Source organism: Lethenteron reissneri, chromosome 33 (genome assembly GCF_015708825.2).
Source record: "Lethenteron reissneri isolate LAM-NWPU_2019-01 chromosome 33, ASM1570882v1, whole genome shotgun sequence".
NCBI classification, from domain to species: Eukaryota; Metazoa; Chordata; class Hyperoartia; order Petromyzontiformes; family Petromyzontidae; genus Lethenteron; species Lethenteron reissneri.
Genome location: NC_083811.1, coordinates 4,335,493 through 4,350,374, shown reverse-complemented (window position 1 = coordinate 4,350,374; position 14,882 = coordinate 4,335,493). Strand labels below are relative to the sequence as shown.

At 41.4% G+C, this 14,882-nt stretch overlaps 1 protein-coding gene across 1 annotated transcript in view; it reads left to right on the top strand.

Annotated features, from left to right (window-relative positions):
• ARL1 (ADP ribosylation factor like GTPase 1) overlaps positions 1–14,882 on the top strand; it is a 39,527-nt gene that overhangs the window by 4,152 nt on the left and 20,493 nt on the right. Inside the window, exon 2 of the mRNA XM_061564340.1 lies at positions 9,043–9,180. Within this exon, the coding sequence (XP_061420324.1) occupies positions 9,043–9,180 (138 nt within the window). The remainder of the gene's footprint in view (positions 1–9,042; positions 9,181–14,882) is intronic.

Here is a 14,882-nt window from a genome sequence, read left to right as displayed (position 1 = left end):
TCTATATCGAGGGTTTGTTGCATTCAAATTTCCATTGAAAGTCATCATAACATTGCCGTGTGTTGACCACACACCTTATTGTCTTACTGGTAGCATTCAGTGTAAACTCACCATCTTCTGTGACCTGTCCACCTCCACTGTTACCTGGAGTAACGCGACTGTGTGTGCACAGCGACTGACTTGCCAGCGTCGTCTCTCGCTGTTTACTGCAGCCCACAGAGGCTGATGTCACCTCACGTGTTTGCTCAGTCGGCATTGTGTGGGCGAATTTTTTCTGCACCTACAACTGGGGTCACACGCGATGATGATGACGTCACGTTTTATTTGCATATGGGGGTGGGAGGTGGGGTTTTCCCAGTGTCTTAAATGCTGAATTAGTGTTTAAGTGCGTTGCAATACAGTAGTTATTTTATAACTTTACTTGAGCTGTGATTTTGGAGGCGTTTCAATGCAGATTTAATTTCATGTAAAAATTAAATTGGGGTTTTTTTTCCCCCACAGTTAAGGAAGTTTCACCACACGATGGTGGGCGGATCGTATTGAATTACTTGTGAAGGTGTAGAAAGAAAGCAGATGATTATCTTGCTTTCCATTAGGGTGTTCATTTCTGAAAATGAAAAAAATTATTGGTGATCTTTATAATTCAAGAAGTGTACTTTGTGACGTGCGATGGTAAAATGCCAGTACGTCATTAAAAAATTAAAGGGTTAATTGCAGGGGTGCAAAACACCATTGTCTCGGGATGAAGGTAGCTGTCGGCTGTGGATTCGCTGGCGGTGTTGATGGAACAAATTCTGTGGGCGTTCGTGTCAAAAGATATTAACATGATGCCATTGTTACCTGAGACAGAGATTCTTATCTCCAAGCTAAACAATGTCATACTCTGTAGCAGGGGCCGGCAACCAAAATGACAAGAAGAGCCGTTTTTTTCGAATTCTATAAAACATATTATTTCAAGAGGCGCAATGAAGTCCTCGAGCCACACCTGACCCCGAAGCCACTGGTTGCAAAGCCCTGCTCTGTAGAGTGCAAAAATATATATAAAATTTGATGCAAATAATATATATATATTTATAGGATCGGTTATGTAGTTCGGTGGTATTTATGCTTAGTGGGCCGTCCATAAATGACGTCACGCGATTTTTGACCCCCCCCTCCTCATCACACGACTTCACAAAAAGTCAGACCCCCCCTCAAATATGACGTCACACAGCTCTGCCCCCCCCCAAATTAAACATGCTTCAAATCGCTTTAAACTATTGTCATTTTAGTGCGTATTTAATGTGGCGCTGCCCTCTAATGTTGTAGGAGAAACATTTATTAAAAAGTCTATTTAATTAAGTAGAACGTGTTGTCTATATTTATTTAAAGTTGTGCATTTTGATGTGACGTCACATTTTTCACCCCCCCCCCCCCTCATCACACATCGTCACAAATGTCTGACCCCCCCAGGTGCGTGACGTCATTTATGGACGGCACCTTATTCACAGTTTCAGACTTAGTCACACAGCAGTGGTTATTGAAGTGAATAAAGCGTATTGAGCATGTACAGCCCTTGTCATTCTACTGCTCAATGGGGGTCTCTCCGTGTTGTGCGTGTCATGACAGATGTGTGACCATACTGCAGCACACTGCGTAGTGGGTTTGGAAACAGGGGCAATCCTAAGACTGATTCTGATATTACTTGTGAATGATGTTTTTGCTTCGTAAATATATTTTTTATGTTAGCCAATGCTGATGATCAAACTCAGGTCACTGGATTAATTGCAAGTGCACCGACCAGCTGTCCATTTACTTAAAGTTGATGATGTGGAAAATTTTAAATATTACTACCTTGGTATCTATGATATAACCAGGTCCCAATCGAAAATCAGCATTTATTTCCCAATGGGGATAAAATGAGAACATAAATACGCTTGTGAACACTAAATAGCTATTACGATTGGACCTTAACATTGCTGAGTGATTAAAAATTTACATGTAACAATGCATGTATTTATTGAATAAAAATGTTTCATTTGCAATAATGCATTTAAGTCAAATTTACACATGGGATAATACATAATTTAAGATTCATGCATATTGGTTTCAAGTGCTATTCTAACATTTAAGGCTAATACAGCAATCAAAAATATACCCAAAAGATAAACCAGAAAAGAAAGAGTATAAACTAAGCAAATAAAATTAGATGAAACATCATAGATTTTATTATGGAATCGCAACCCCCTAAAAGCAATCTTTGTGGGACCAACCCATCATCTGCCATGATCATTTCACTGCTGGATGGCCTTCGAAAGCCACTGCCATCTTTCACATATCTGCAATGTATCAACATAGCGCCTGCACACAAACTGAATTTATCACTCTGTGTCTGAAGCGTTTCATTCCTTGGCTGCCACTCCGTCCTTTTTTTGATGATTGCCCATCATTCCTTCTAGCAACATGCACAAGCCCACTTAATTTTTTTTTACCATTTGTATCCATCTTTTATTTAACAAGGGTATTAAATGAACCAATTGAGACACATGAAACATCACCTCTTTCACAAAGACTACCTGGAAATTACTATATTTCTCTCACCTGTGTACGTTCTCTAAGCTGTGTTTCTCTTTCTGTATATCAATGTGGCATTTCAGTACTACCTTGATTCATTAATGATGTTTCGATTGGGCCACTTAATGATTTGGCCAAAGTTGTGTTGGTAAGTCCCTCCACCACCCCACGCAGCCCAACAAATTCAATTGTCGCGTGTACAAGTGTTTAACTGGTCAATTATTAAACAATAATACATATAACAGGTGGAACAATATTGTTTCAACTCCCCAGTAATTTGAAGAACAATTTTCACAACCAAAATTAGATATGACTTTTCCTTTGAAACTACATCAAACACCATCAGGACAAGATAGAAAATGTCATAATCTTAACTTGAATTTCCCCAACACAGAGAAAAAAGTTTTGATTGAAGTTTTTGTGTCCGATCGTCTTTACATGAACTTTGAGCTGTGCAGGCCTGTCATTTTGCTGACATTGATTTATGCAGTTAAGCCAACAGTAGGGGTCACTGTTGGAAAGTAAAAAATGCCTATGTACTATAAAATCATGATAAATCTTTGTATACAAGTACTGCAGCACATTTTGAGTGTTTTAATGTCCTCATGTTTATTGAGTACTGGCTTTAACATAAAGGCGCATTTATTAATAACAAATCAGTCTTGAGACATGCAAAACAACTCTTTCCATTAATCATTAAACTGAATTTGAATTCCATTTGAGTGCGGGATGGCTCTCCTTGCAAAAGTGGTTCGTCTCTGACGCTATAATCGGTTGTGAACTTGACTGGTTTTTCCCGTGGGTGTTCTGCCTCAAACAAGCTGAAGTCTTTTTTGATTAAGTGCATTGTGTCAGCGCTGTTAGTGATGGCTAGAAAATATCAGCCTGTGCTATAACAGGCCTGCCAAACCCGGTACGACTTGCAGCATATAAATAAAAGTTAAGTTTAGATGTTTTTATCAAGTTGCCTTAAGTTAAGGCTAGAATTTCTTTAGGAGTGTTTTTGCTTTCGACGATGTCGTATTGTTTCACTGGTCATAAGTGCAGAAAATAGTTCATACAATATTTGTAGATTATACTTTTAGTGTTGGCGTTATCAACCTTTTATTTTTTTTCAATCCAATCTAAAATGTTTGTCGACTGAGGCTCGTGGTATCTTTTGGTAAAATAAATTGCTGGTGATACTGTAAATGCATTTACGTAGCTGTGCAGCTCAACATCTGTTGTGGCACAAGAACTACATTTCTGTTCGATATCAACTGGGTTAAAAACACTTTTTTTCTGAGTACCGAAACGTGCTCCGATTCGGAGAAACCCACACATTTGCTACGAATGAGTACGCCCTGTAATGATGTGTGGCTTTGGGCAATGTGAAGGGAACATTATACATTGTTTTATTTTTTGCAAATGAGTAGTAATACCTGTCGTGCCCAGCCCAGTTAGCCTACTTTTATAAACAAAAAAACATGGCAGGAGAGCATCAAAGAAAATATATAAATACACATTTAATAGATTACAAATGTTTGTTTGCTCTGTGCAAAAGGGTATATTTTAGTCTTCACTGGGAAACAATAATTGCATGTGTGGGTTTTCAGATGTAGCGTGTACAAAGATGTAATATTACAGTCGTATCCCTGCATTATGAAATGCATTTTTTGAGAGTTCATCCTCAACCATGATCTGCCCACTGCTGGATAAAGGCTTCCTCAATCCCTCGCCCTATGTTAGTCTCGCGATGTGAAATCTATCTAGCACCTGCTCAAGAGCTGATGCCAATGCTCCATCTCTACAGTGGTTGACCTCGTGCAAATTCCCTCCTTTGGTTGCTGCTGTGTCGTTAATCTCCACCAGTGTTCATCATTCCTTCGTGCGATATTTCCTGCCCAAGTCCACTTTCTTTTCTTAACAGTCAATATAAGTCCTTTATATTGTTTAGGTTGTCAAATCTACGTGTTGCTCTCCTGTCTGTTGGTGTAAAGCAGCACACCGATGTGGCTCACAAAAAAGGTTTCTGTCATTGTGCTGTGTATTGATTACTTTAACATGGATTAGAAACATGGACATTGACAGACAATTGAACAGCTAAAATGTTGGCAAAGAAACATAGTGATGCATAGAAATTAATTGGGTTACATTGACCCAATTAATGAGTTGCTTCCATAGCACAAGAATGCTGTTATTGTCCAAAAATAGCTGTGCACATAGCCGTCAGTAGAAATAGCACAATTAGTCATAGGGGAAGATGAACTTCTGGCAGTTTTTATTTCTCTGAAACGTAATTCGCTAGTATGCCTCTACAACCATAGCACTGCCAAATGTTTCGCATTCTTTTTGTAGGGTACTTCTAAGCACTGTGTGTGTTGTATGAACTCGCGGATTTATAGAAGTAAAAATGCTTACGTGAGTCCCACTTGTTAAATACATATTTTAAGATGCTGGGTTTTTACCTGGTCAGAGTATGAATAATGATGACTGATGAATAGGTGTAGATTTATCTTGGCCTTGTGGCAAATCATTGCATTCGAATGTATAGCATTTCATTCAAACCATTTTTAGCGAATACTCATTTGATTGACAGGCGAAAGGGTTGCACATTGGTTATACTCGTGCCTCGCAGCAAGAGAACCCTGGGTTCGACTCTCGACTCGGGCAACTTTGTGTGGAATTTTTTCTCTCCCATTTCTGCATGGGCCACATACAATGTAACTGGTATTGGCCAAACATCCCAATGCTGCAAAATCACTCAATTGGGATTAAACAGCAGAAACATTGCTACTAGCAGGAACCTCCTGAAAAGGAGTCTCATGGTGAGGCTTTCCTGGGTAAAGCAAACATAAGCGTTATAATAATCTAGCTTAATTCTGCTGTGTTTGATATTAGTGACTGCGAGCTCGCGAATGGCATGAATGCATTCCTATGGTTTTCAGTTTAAAGGATGTGCAATAAATCGCTTGCCAGCACGCTAAAGTTATACATTTTACATATTTGGTTGTGCCAAGTGCAGCCCCGCACATTTCAACTTTTGATATTGAATCCATTCTGCCGACCACTGATACACTTTAAGCTCCTTTATTTTTTTCAAATATATTTGAAGAGAGATATAACACCATAAAACACAACACAGCATTTAACTTTAATAGTCATGTTTATACACATGTGATTGAGGCCAATACTAGTATTTCATTTGCACACTCATACATCTGAATTCAACTCAAATACACATGTTCGTCAGTTCTTGTACTGAGTAGAATTCCTGTTGTTGTGGTCAGTCGTAGTCTCTATTTAAAACTTTCATGACTGCAGAGATTCATATTCTTGGTGCTTTCGGTAAAGTCACGTAAAAGGGAAATAATAAAATAATATAAATATAAAATAATAAAAATTCTCACGACGTTTCGACTGCAACACAAGCAATCATCATCAGGTGTGAAATCCACAGCAAGAAAATGTTCTTCCTTCTACGTGACTTTACCGAAATAACCAAGAATATCAGTCGTAGTCTGTCAAAGATGGGCAATGAAGACTTAGTAACTTGCGCCTCAGGCAATTATTTTTTTAACAAAAACAAGCTTGTTATTTTATTGAACTATTACAGTGCTGTACTTTGTCGAATGTAATTGCGATGTGGTGCACTTTTCCAGCGGGGTGGCGCACAGTAGTTAGTGTGCGGCTGACAATCGGAAGGTTACGAGTTCAAATGCTGGTTATGGGGATCAACTCTCTGTCCTTTATTCCTTCTTGGGTCAACGTATGAACTACTACTTAATTCTAGATTTGAAGTTTTCGTGACTGCAAGGATTCATACTCTTTGGTTTTTTCGGTAAAGTCACGTAGGTAAAAAATTTAAATGAATTAAATCACGAGGTTTCGGGCGCAACACAAGCGGCCTTCTTCAGGTGGAGACAACTTAGCGAAAGCACACCGCTTAAGTGTGTCTCAGAGGTGGTAACATTGGTTTTCCTAACCAGGTAAACTGACCTGCCATAGGAACAAAGCATTTCAATGACTGGCTTCGGGCTGTAAAAACATGTTCAGTGCAGTTTCTTAACCGAGGTCATTGTCCATTGAGACTAACCATGTCTTTTTTAAAGGAATACCTGGGCGTTACAAACTTAGAAAAAATAAACTTGCAGCGTTTTGTCTACACACTGCATGATGAGGGCCTCGCCATGTCATGTCAGTAATAGTGGTTTTACCATAGCCATGCTGGTCAGTGCCGGTTGGTGAAGGGGGGGGGTGCCTGAAACCATTTTAGATTTTGATTAAAAAAACGAATATATCCACCAGGATGTGAAGTGGCCATGAGCTGGCAATTACGTAAATTGAGGCTTAAATCCAGCTGTGCTGAGCTTTGAGCATTATTCTCTAGTAGATGTCAGTATCAAACGTTCATGGAAATGGCCAACAATGCCAGAGCAAGAGGACTGTATAAGAGACTTAAGTAATTATTAATAAATTATATTTTGAAGGTAAATACTTTGATCAATATCACTTACCTTTATTATGTTTTATTGATTCATGCTACATTTACCCTTTTAAAATGTATTATTTGATACTGCATCTCCTCTAATTGCATTTGGGATTTCTATTTTCAATTAAACCTTATGGCAGGACCCCGGGGTCCCGAATAAACGGAAATCAAAATCGTAAATCACGTATTTATTTTTGGTGACTCCGTCCCACCGCGCACATTGACGCCGCGTCCCACCTGGCGCGGATCATTCTGTTGTCATGTCGTCCAAGTGCAGCGAGGACGAATGCACAGAGGAAACAAAACTTGGAAACTTTGATTAGCACATCGTGTAGAGCTCGTCGAGAGGAATATAGATTGCTGTATCGTTCACCTTCAACAGACACAAAATGACGTCGCAACGCAGTTTATGTGAGAGCTGGGGGCTTATGAGACCCTGGGGTCCCGCCATAAGGTTAAATTGTTGCACTATTTTTGTGTACCTTCTTTCTAACCCTAGAAATAGACTGCAGTCTCCATGTGCTCTCGCTTGGTTATATATTAAGACGTGTCTGTTTGACTAACAAAATAGTAATTTACAAAGTTTTGTCAGTTCCATGCTGGATGAAGGCCCCCCCCCCCCCCCACACGCCATGTTAGCGATGCTTTCTTTTTACCGCGCTCGGTTACTGAAGGTGGTGGCGGTTGGGTCCCCAGGAGCGATTTGGATATCACTCGCTGCGACATCAGCGATTACCAGGAATCGAACTCGGGTTCACCTTGTTCATAGCGCAACATGATTACCACAGTGAAATCCTCCCCCACCCCTATTTGTATACCCTCCCTTTTACCTGATTCTGAGTTTAGCCTAAACCGTGGATTTGCTTGGTGACACTGCCTCGCAATAGCCCGTTCACCATTTGTTGCGTAGGTTCTTGTTTAGTAATCCAGCGGCCACCCTGCAGGCATATTAACCTCGGCAATACTCTCCGTCTGCTTTCCAGTGGACGGCAAATATCCCCTAAGACGTCATTCGAAAAAATGTCGGCCATTATGTGCCGGCATCGTGATACAAATTTTACACATTTGAAAAATCTATCTGCAAATTGCTCAATTCCAACATACATATCATCATCGTCCCCTACTGTGGAAACTTGGCTGGACCCTACTGAATGAGGGTCGTGAGACTCAGTGAGGATTTCATAGGTTAACAAGCATTGTCTAGAAGGTGGACGTTTTTCATTCACCAGCCCTATGCCCGCTGAAAGGTTTATTGCAGCCCGAGGCAAATTTTCAGATGAAATCCTATCTCCAGCCTCCTCAACCTTTCTGAAGCTCCCTCTTGAGACCCAAACTGCCCTATCCACCCCCCACCCAGTCTGCCATCAATGACGAGCCCATTTACGCAGAAATACGTTTTAAAATGCGTTGATATAATTTTACTTGTGCCTGCAGTTGTATGAGCGGCATCATGATCTGGTTTGGTAGGCATAGCTCTGATAATTTCATCCACCATCCTAACCCAGACGGAATAAATGTATTTATGAAAGCAGTGGTTTGGAATAATTGATCCCTTCCTCAGAGATGTGATTAATTGTTGTGATATTCAATTACATGGAAAATTTAGTCGTGACTTTTTTTAAATTTTGTCGTGACTTTTTTTAAAATTTTGTCGTGACTTTTTGGTTTATTTTAATCGATTCTTTATTCAATAGTGTGGTGTATGGTGGCGTCTCTAGTGGCTGCAGAGGTTGACGTGAACCTATTACGTACAACATAAAATAATCAATTGTTCCATGCACAATTGCAATGCTTGTATCATGACTTAAGAATGAATGAGTCAGCATCTTACTTCACCGTCTTAATCTCCCCATTGCAGATGTTTATACACCGCACAAAGTACTAATATAAGGCTGCATCAACAGATGTTAGCCGTGGCCGTAAATCAAATGCAGGTCACTATGCCACCTTTGCACGCACGTACACACCCACACGGTATCCACGAATTAACATCCTGGCCTCTCCTTGTTGTTGCACAGGTGGGATATTCTCAGGCCTGCTCGCCAAGCTGTTCGGCAGCCGGGAGATGAGGATCCTCATCCTAGGACTGGATGGTGCTGGCAAGACCACCATCCTGTACCGGCTGCAGGTTGGAGAGGTCGTCACCACCATCCCCAGTGAGTGGAGATTCTACTCTGTGCTCAATAACTTCGCACTCATTACACACAAAGTGCTTGCCGCAAATGAACCACAATACATTGCTGATCTCGTCCAGGAGAATAAACCATCACGCGAACTTCAGTCATCCTCACAGAGGCTTTTGGCTAGCCATTGAACGAAGACGGTCACTGCATCGCGTGCTTTCAGATGCGCTGATGTGGCCATCTGGAATGCCCTTGCTTCCAATATTAGGAAGCCACTGGAGCTATGCAATTTTAAATCTGGACTGAAAACTAATTTATTTAGAACTGCTTTTTGTGTTTAGTTTGTTGTTCTTCCCCCGAACCTCCTATTAGCATGGTTGGCTACGTGCGGTGCGAAAGAAGGTCAACGAACATACTACAATTATGGTTACAGAATTGTATCAGTCCCCTGCTACAAAGATGAACATTTCGGTCTCTCCAGTTGTAAGAGTTTGAATTTTGGCTTCAGCCCATTATGATTTAGCCAGGTTCTCAAATGTAGTAAGTTGATGGTTTCAGGACCCCTTACCATTCACTGAAGAAGAAAAATCACCTTGATTTGAATTACTAGTATGTTGATCGTCTCAGCCTGGTCATCACTAAAAACTACATGCCAAAAATCCTTTACATGAAATGATCTTTCATTTAATTTGATTAATTTTAGCTCTGAAAATAAAAAGCATCATAATGAACATTTTCCCGTTTACAAGTCACTTGACGGGATCTCATAAGTAACTCCGTGACATCTTTGGGCGAGCAGTTCTCTGCGATGCACTGCTCTGCAAGAAGTCAAAATGGGTGTTTCTCTCTCCTGATGTCATGCTGATGCCACAACCTGCTATAAAAAATATAAAAAGGGGAAAGAAATTAAAGAGATTTGCTTGCACTCATCCGGGTGACATATGCTTGCACATACAGTTCATGTAATGATTTCACAAATTGTTACATAAGCAATATAGTAATGTAAATGAATATCAGGTGACTCTCAGTTGCCTATATATTAGATTGAATACAAATAATGCCAATGATTACCATAATACTTTCATAGAAATGACAGTTAATAAAAGTAATAATACTGTCATTTTACTTTGTACAATAATAATTGTATCTTGTAGACGGACCGCTAAGCCCAATGAAGAAATCATAGTGGAATAAAATTAATTCCCATGACCTTTGTTCGACACGGAAATGCTCTGTACAATATTATGCTTGGAAAGCAGTGGCTTAACTGCCAGCCAGCCATCAGCTCACCCATTGTACACGTAAGCCAACTCTCAGTAGGTTGTTTACAGGTTGTTTGTAAACGTCACGTCTTCACGAGCTTGTGCCCCCATGCTCTCTGTGAGCTCACGCACTCGTCCAGTGTTTGCACGCACGTCAGTAATTTGTCACGTGGGTTCACACACCGTAGCACAGATCCACGCTCGGTGACGTTTGTGTGCCCATCGCACTCAGCCCACATAATTCAGGCTTTTAAAGTCAAAGATCTGCACGCGTAAGCACGCCCACACGCCCCCATACACATTTCACCTTACGCCCACATGCCTTCACTTTACCAAAGGGCTAAAAAAAAACCCATTTAGTTATTTCCAAATACGCGAACTATTAATATCCACGTTACTTCATTCATGAATTAGGTCTAAGTACATGTGCAGCCATTTTGGTTATCCGTTGCTAGATGAGGGCTTTCCCAAGCTGTATGGGTCGTGGAGGGGTTATTTGACCATGCTTCACCATGCTGGTCAGTGTGAGTCGCTGAAGGCGGGGAACATAGACATGGGAGTATGGTACGGTACAGCATTGTATTTGTATGCGCTGCTTGCAACGTAGCCCTATAGTACCTGTTTTATGCATGGTGATGAGCACCCATTGAAATAGTATCCATGACCCAACCCTGCTTAATTTGCGAGATTTGGTGAGATCGGGTGCATCCTAGGTCATATAGGCGGTGGGGGGCTTTTGCGATGAAACTTACGACGTGATTCAAGGTTTAGGAGAGGCTTGCCGCATGCAGCTATGTGTTGAACTTCTTTCACACTGTACATCGCCAACCGTGCTAATCGTAGGTGCGAGGTTGCTATTCGGAGGTGTAGCAGTAGGTGAAGGGACCAGACGTGGTTGTGGTGGCCATGGCTGAAATGGTGGCGACAGGCATCGTCTCAATGTGCTCTGTTTTTACTGCCGGGACCAAAGTCCGACAGTGGTGAACCCCACCTCGGTCCGCCTGATCGTGTCAGAGGCGATCTGTTTGCTTGGGGAGTGCTTACAAAAGTGCTCGGTGCAAGCGTGTCAGTCTCATAGCCAAATTGACCGCCCACAGTACTGTAAATGTGGTACTGTGTACCAAGGTGAAAATGTTTTCCCTCTGCAGTAGTGTTAAACACATTTGGTTTATGTTTTAACGCTTTCCAACTGAGCTTTAACATTTTCTCAAATAGCTCTCTCCATTGGTCTGTCTGTCTATCTGAAACAGTTGGTATATAATATATCTCAGAAAGATGATCCAATGTGAAAAAAAATTCCGATAAAATTGCTTTATAGTAATGTGAATGCTGTCGCAAGGTCACACATTTTGCGCAACTGACTATGCGTGATTATTGAATGAATGTGCTGCTATAAGGGACTGCACCTCGAGAAAACTGGCCAAGTTAATTCAATGTTATGCAAAGCTCATGATGAAATCCAGCCATAACACTTTTCTTCTTTCCAGCCAAAGCAATTACGTCATGAAATGGCGAGATAACGTCATTACGTGTCATCTCGCAGCATCGCATGTAATTAGCCGTGTGACTTTGTCTTGTTGTGCGGTTTGGAACATAACGTTGTGATCGCTAAGTAAATACTTCCAAGAACAAATTCACATTGGAAAATGTTACAGAATCTACACCTTGGTGTGATGTTTCTCGTCAAGTGATGTGGTAGTTTTTTTATATTGGTTATATCGTCATGGGTTAATTGTTTAATCTGTTGGTGTCGTCTAACGTTCAGGTTGCCACAGACAATCTCAAGGATTATCACATTACCATAAAACAATTACGCAAAGCTTCCATGTAACTTAAGGATGCAGAACACACAATCGATGCATGGGTTTTCATGCCTTGCTCTTTGCCTGAAATAAATGTGCAAAGAAACCCCAAAGCATAAACAACTCTGTCGTTGTTTGCATTCCGATTTAGTTCCCTATCAGTATCCTGTATCAAACACCATGAGCAGCTGACCACACAGGCCCGACCGAATAAAATAATCACCATTTTCATTCCAATACACTCGGTCATGTTTCCATCGTGAGATGGACATTGTAACATACTGGATAGATCATGGCTGATCACGACATTTAAATAATAATGTACAGCCAATAGTTAATCTACTGGTGGACGATGACATCCCCACTTCGTGTCAGTTATGCTGAATGTTTGACAATATGCTGGTCAGCCAGCGACCGATTGACAAAGGGCTGCAAAAATATTCATCATCATGATAATCATTTCAACTTGCAACACGCTGCACAGTGTTCGCTCACTGTGGAAGAGAGCAAACGGCTTTGGAGGCGCGAAGAATCGCAGACAAAGCGGGGTCGGGCAGCCAGGCCGTGAGCCAGCGGAGCTCTGTGGTCCTCTATATGAAGATGTTTTTGGCCAATTAATGAGTAATAAATTAAATACTAGCATACGACGTTTCGATTGCAACACAAGCAATCATCATCAGGTATAAATGAAATAGAAACACAAATCTAGCATACTTAGAAATGTAATGTAATATAACAGAGAGTCGGATAACATAACAGTCAACATTCTTAGGAAGAACGTAATCAACCAGGTAGGGTGTTGACTGTTATGTTATCCGACTCTCTGTTGTATTACATTACATTTCTAAGTATACTAGATTTGTGTTTCTATTTCATTTGTACCTGATGATGATTGCTTGTGTTGCAATCGAAACGTCGTATGCTAGTATTTAATTTATTATTTTATCTTTATACACGACTTTACCGAAAGAACCAAAGAGTAATTCCTGCAGTCACGAAAGCTCCAAATTAAGTTTCAATTAATGAGTGTAAATGTATGGGGTGGGGGGGGGGGGAAACCAGAGCACCCAGAGAAAAACCCACGTGTGCGAGGGGAAAACACCGTCCCGTGTAGACGGAACAGGTGGAGTCGACGTTTGCCGTGCCGCATTCTCCAGAAACCAGGTATGGCACCTCGACGTCCATGGGAGAAGGGAGTTTCACAACAAATGTGTGATCCACCAACCATTGCTGCCTCTCCACAGTGCTGGATTGCAGGCGTGCGCCGCTGCCGCCCGGCACCATTATCATTATCCTTCATCTGTCCACGTCCAAATGAAGCCCTCCTCAAGCCATCCAATCTCTCTCTCATGGTCTTGAAATGCAACATTCCATCGAGAGAATCTGCGCACACGCTGATTTAATCTCTCCACCTCCATGTTGATATCCTCTCAGGCGTAATGTTTGAATATACCTCCTGGTTTTCAAGTGTAATGTCAATAACTGTACAGCAAAACATAATCGTAAAATGTAATATTGGTTGTTTTCCTAAGTGAGCCTGTCCCAGCATTGCGGGATATGATTTGTGATTAAAGCGGATGAGTGACGTGCAATCAACTATTATGTATGAAGCACAGAGGACACATATCTGGTCCTGTTTAAGAACGATCTGTGAAAGATCTGTCAAAAGCTGTTCTGCGCTATCTATTTCTATTGCTATTTTCAAGTTGATATTAATTATTATTTGCCCATGACGTGACTGATAGACCTTCGGGACATGGTTGGTATTTAAATTGCATACTTTTTCATTTATCTTTTCATGATGATAACATTGACGTCTGGCATGTCAAACTTGTTTACCGTCAACCGAGTCTTAAGTTAATTGTTCACCTGATTCAGTAGTTCAACGTTCACAGCGGATGTTTCACAGGGTTATGGTCAAACCGAACCTGACTGCCACGTGATGGTTGTGCTTGGAATTGCCACCATCGGACTGCACTCGGATGTGCTCTCTCACATAAATAAAACGTAGCAGTTCAATGGTTATATGAATGACTTCACCACGTGCGCCCTTAAGGACAATCTCGTGCCATATGCCCTCAAGTGCACTCGCTTTAAGGCTGTTATCTCCCGAGTTTTGTAAGCTTTAAACTAATTTCTTTAGAACTGCTTGTTGTTGTGATAAATGTTTGCTGTCCTTCCCCCGCACCTCCGATTAGCACGGTTGCTGAAGTGCAAGCGAAAGAAGTTCAACCAGCCTCTCAGGGGCCGATTTGGCCCATTTAAATCATACCCTAGCTCAACACTTTCATTGTAGGCACGTAAACAGGTGTGGTGGATATTCAGCCGTGTCCAAGATCGATCAAACGTGTTGAGTGACATACTTTGTGCGGCTGTGGCTTGCTCGGGCGCACACGATCGCCGTGGAATTCTCAAGGCAGACTAAAGTTGGAGCAAATAACAAGTCCGTGGGACCGTGACGACGTGCACGAGCTCCGGGTGATTAAGAATTGCCTGCGTGTTGGCTCGGCCTATGCTTTATCGCCCGATTGACGGCAGACGCTGTGGCACGAGGCCAAGCTGTTGAGCAACAGCTCCGCCCTTGCTGTGCGTGCCGGAGCGGGAGAACTTTGGGCTTACATCATGCATCTCAGGTTTTTTTTGTTTAAAACACGAGTCTATTTTTGGAAAG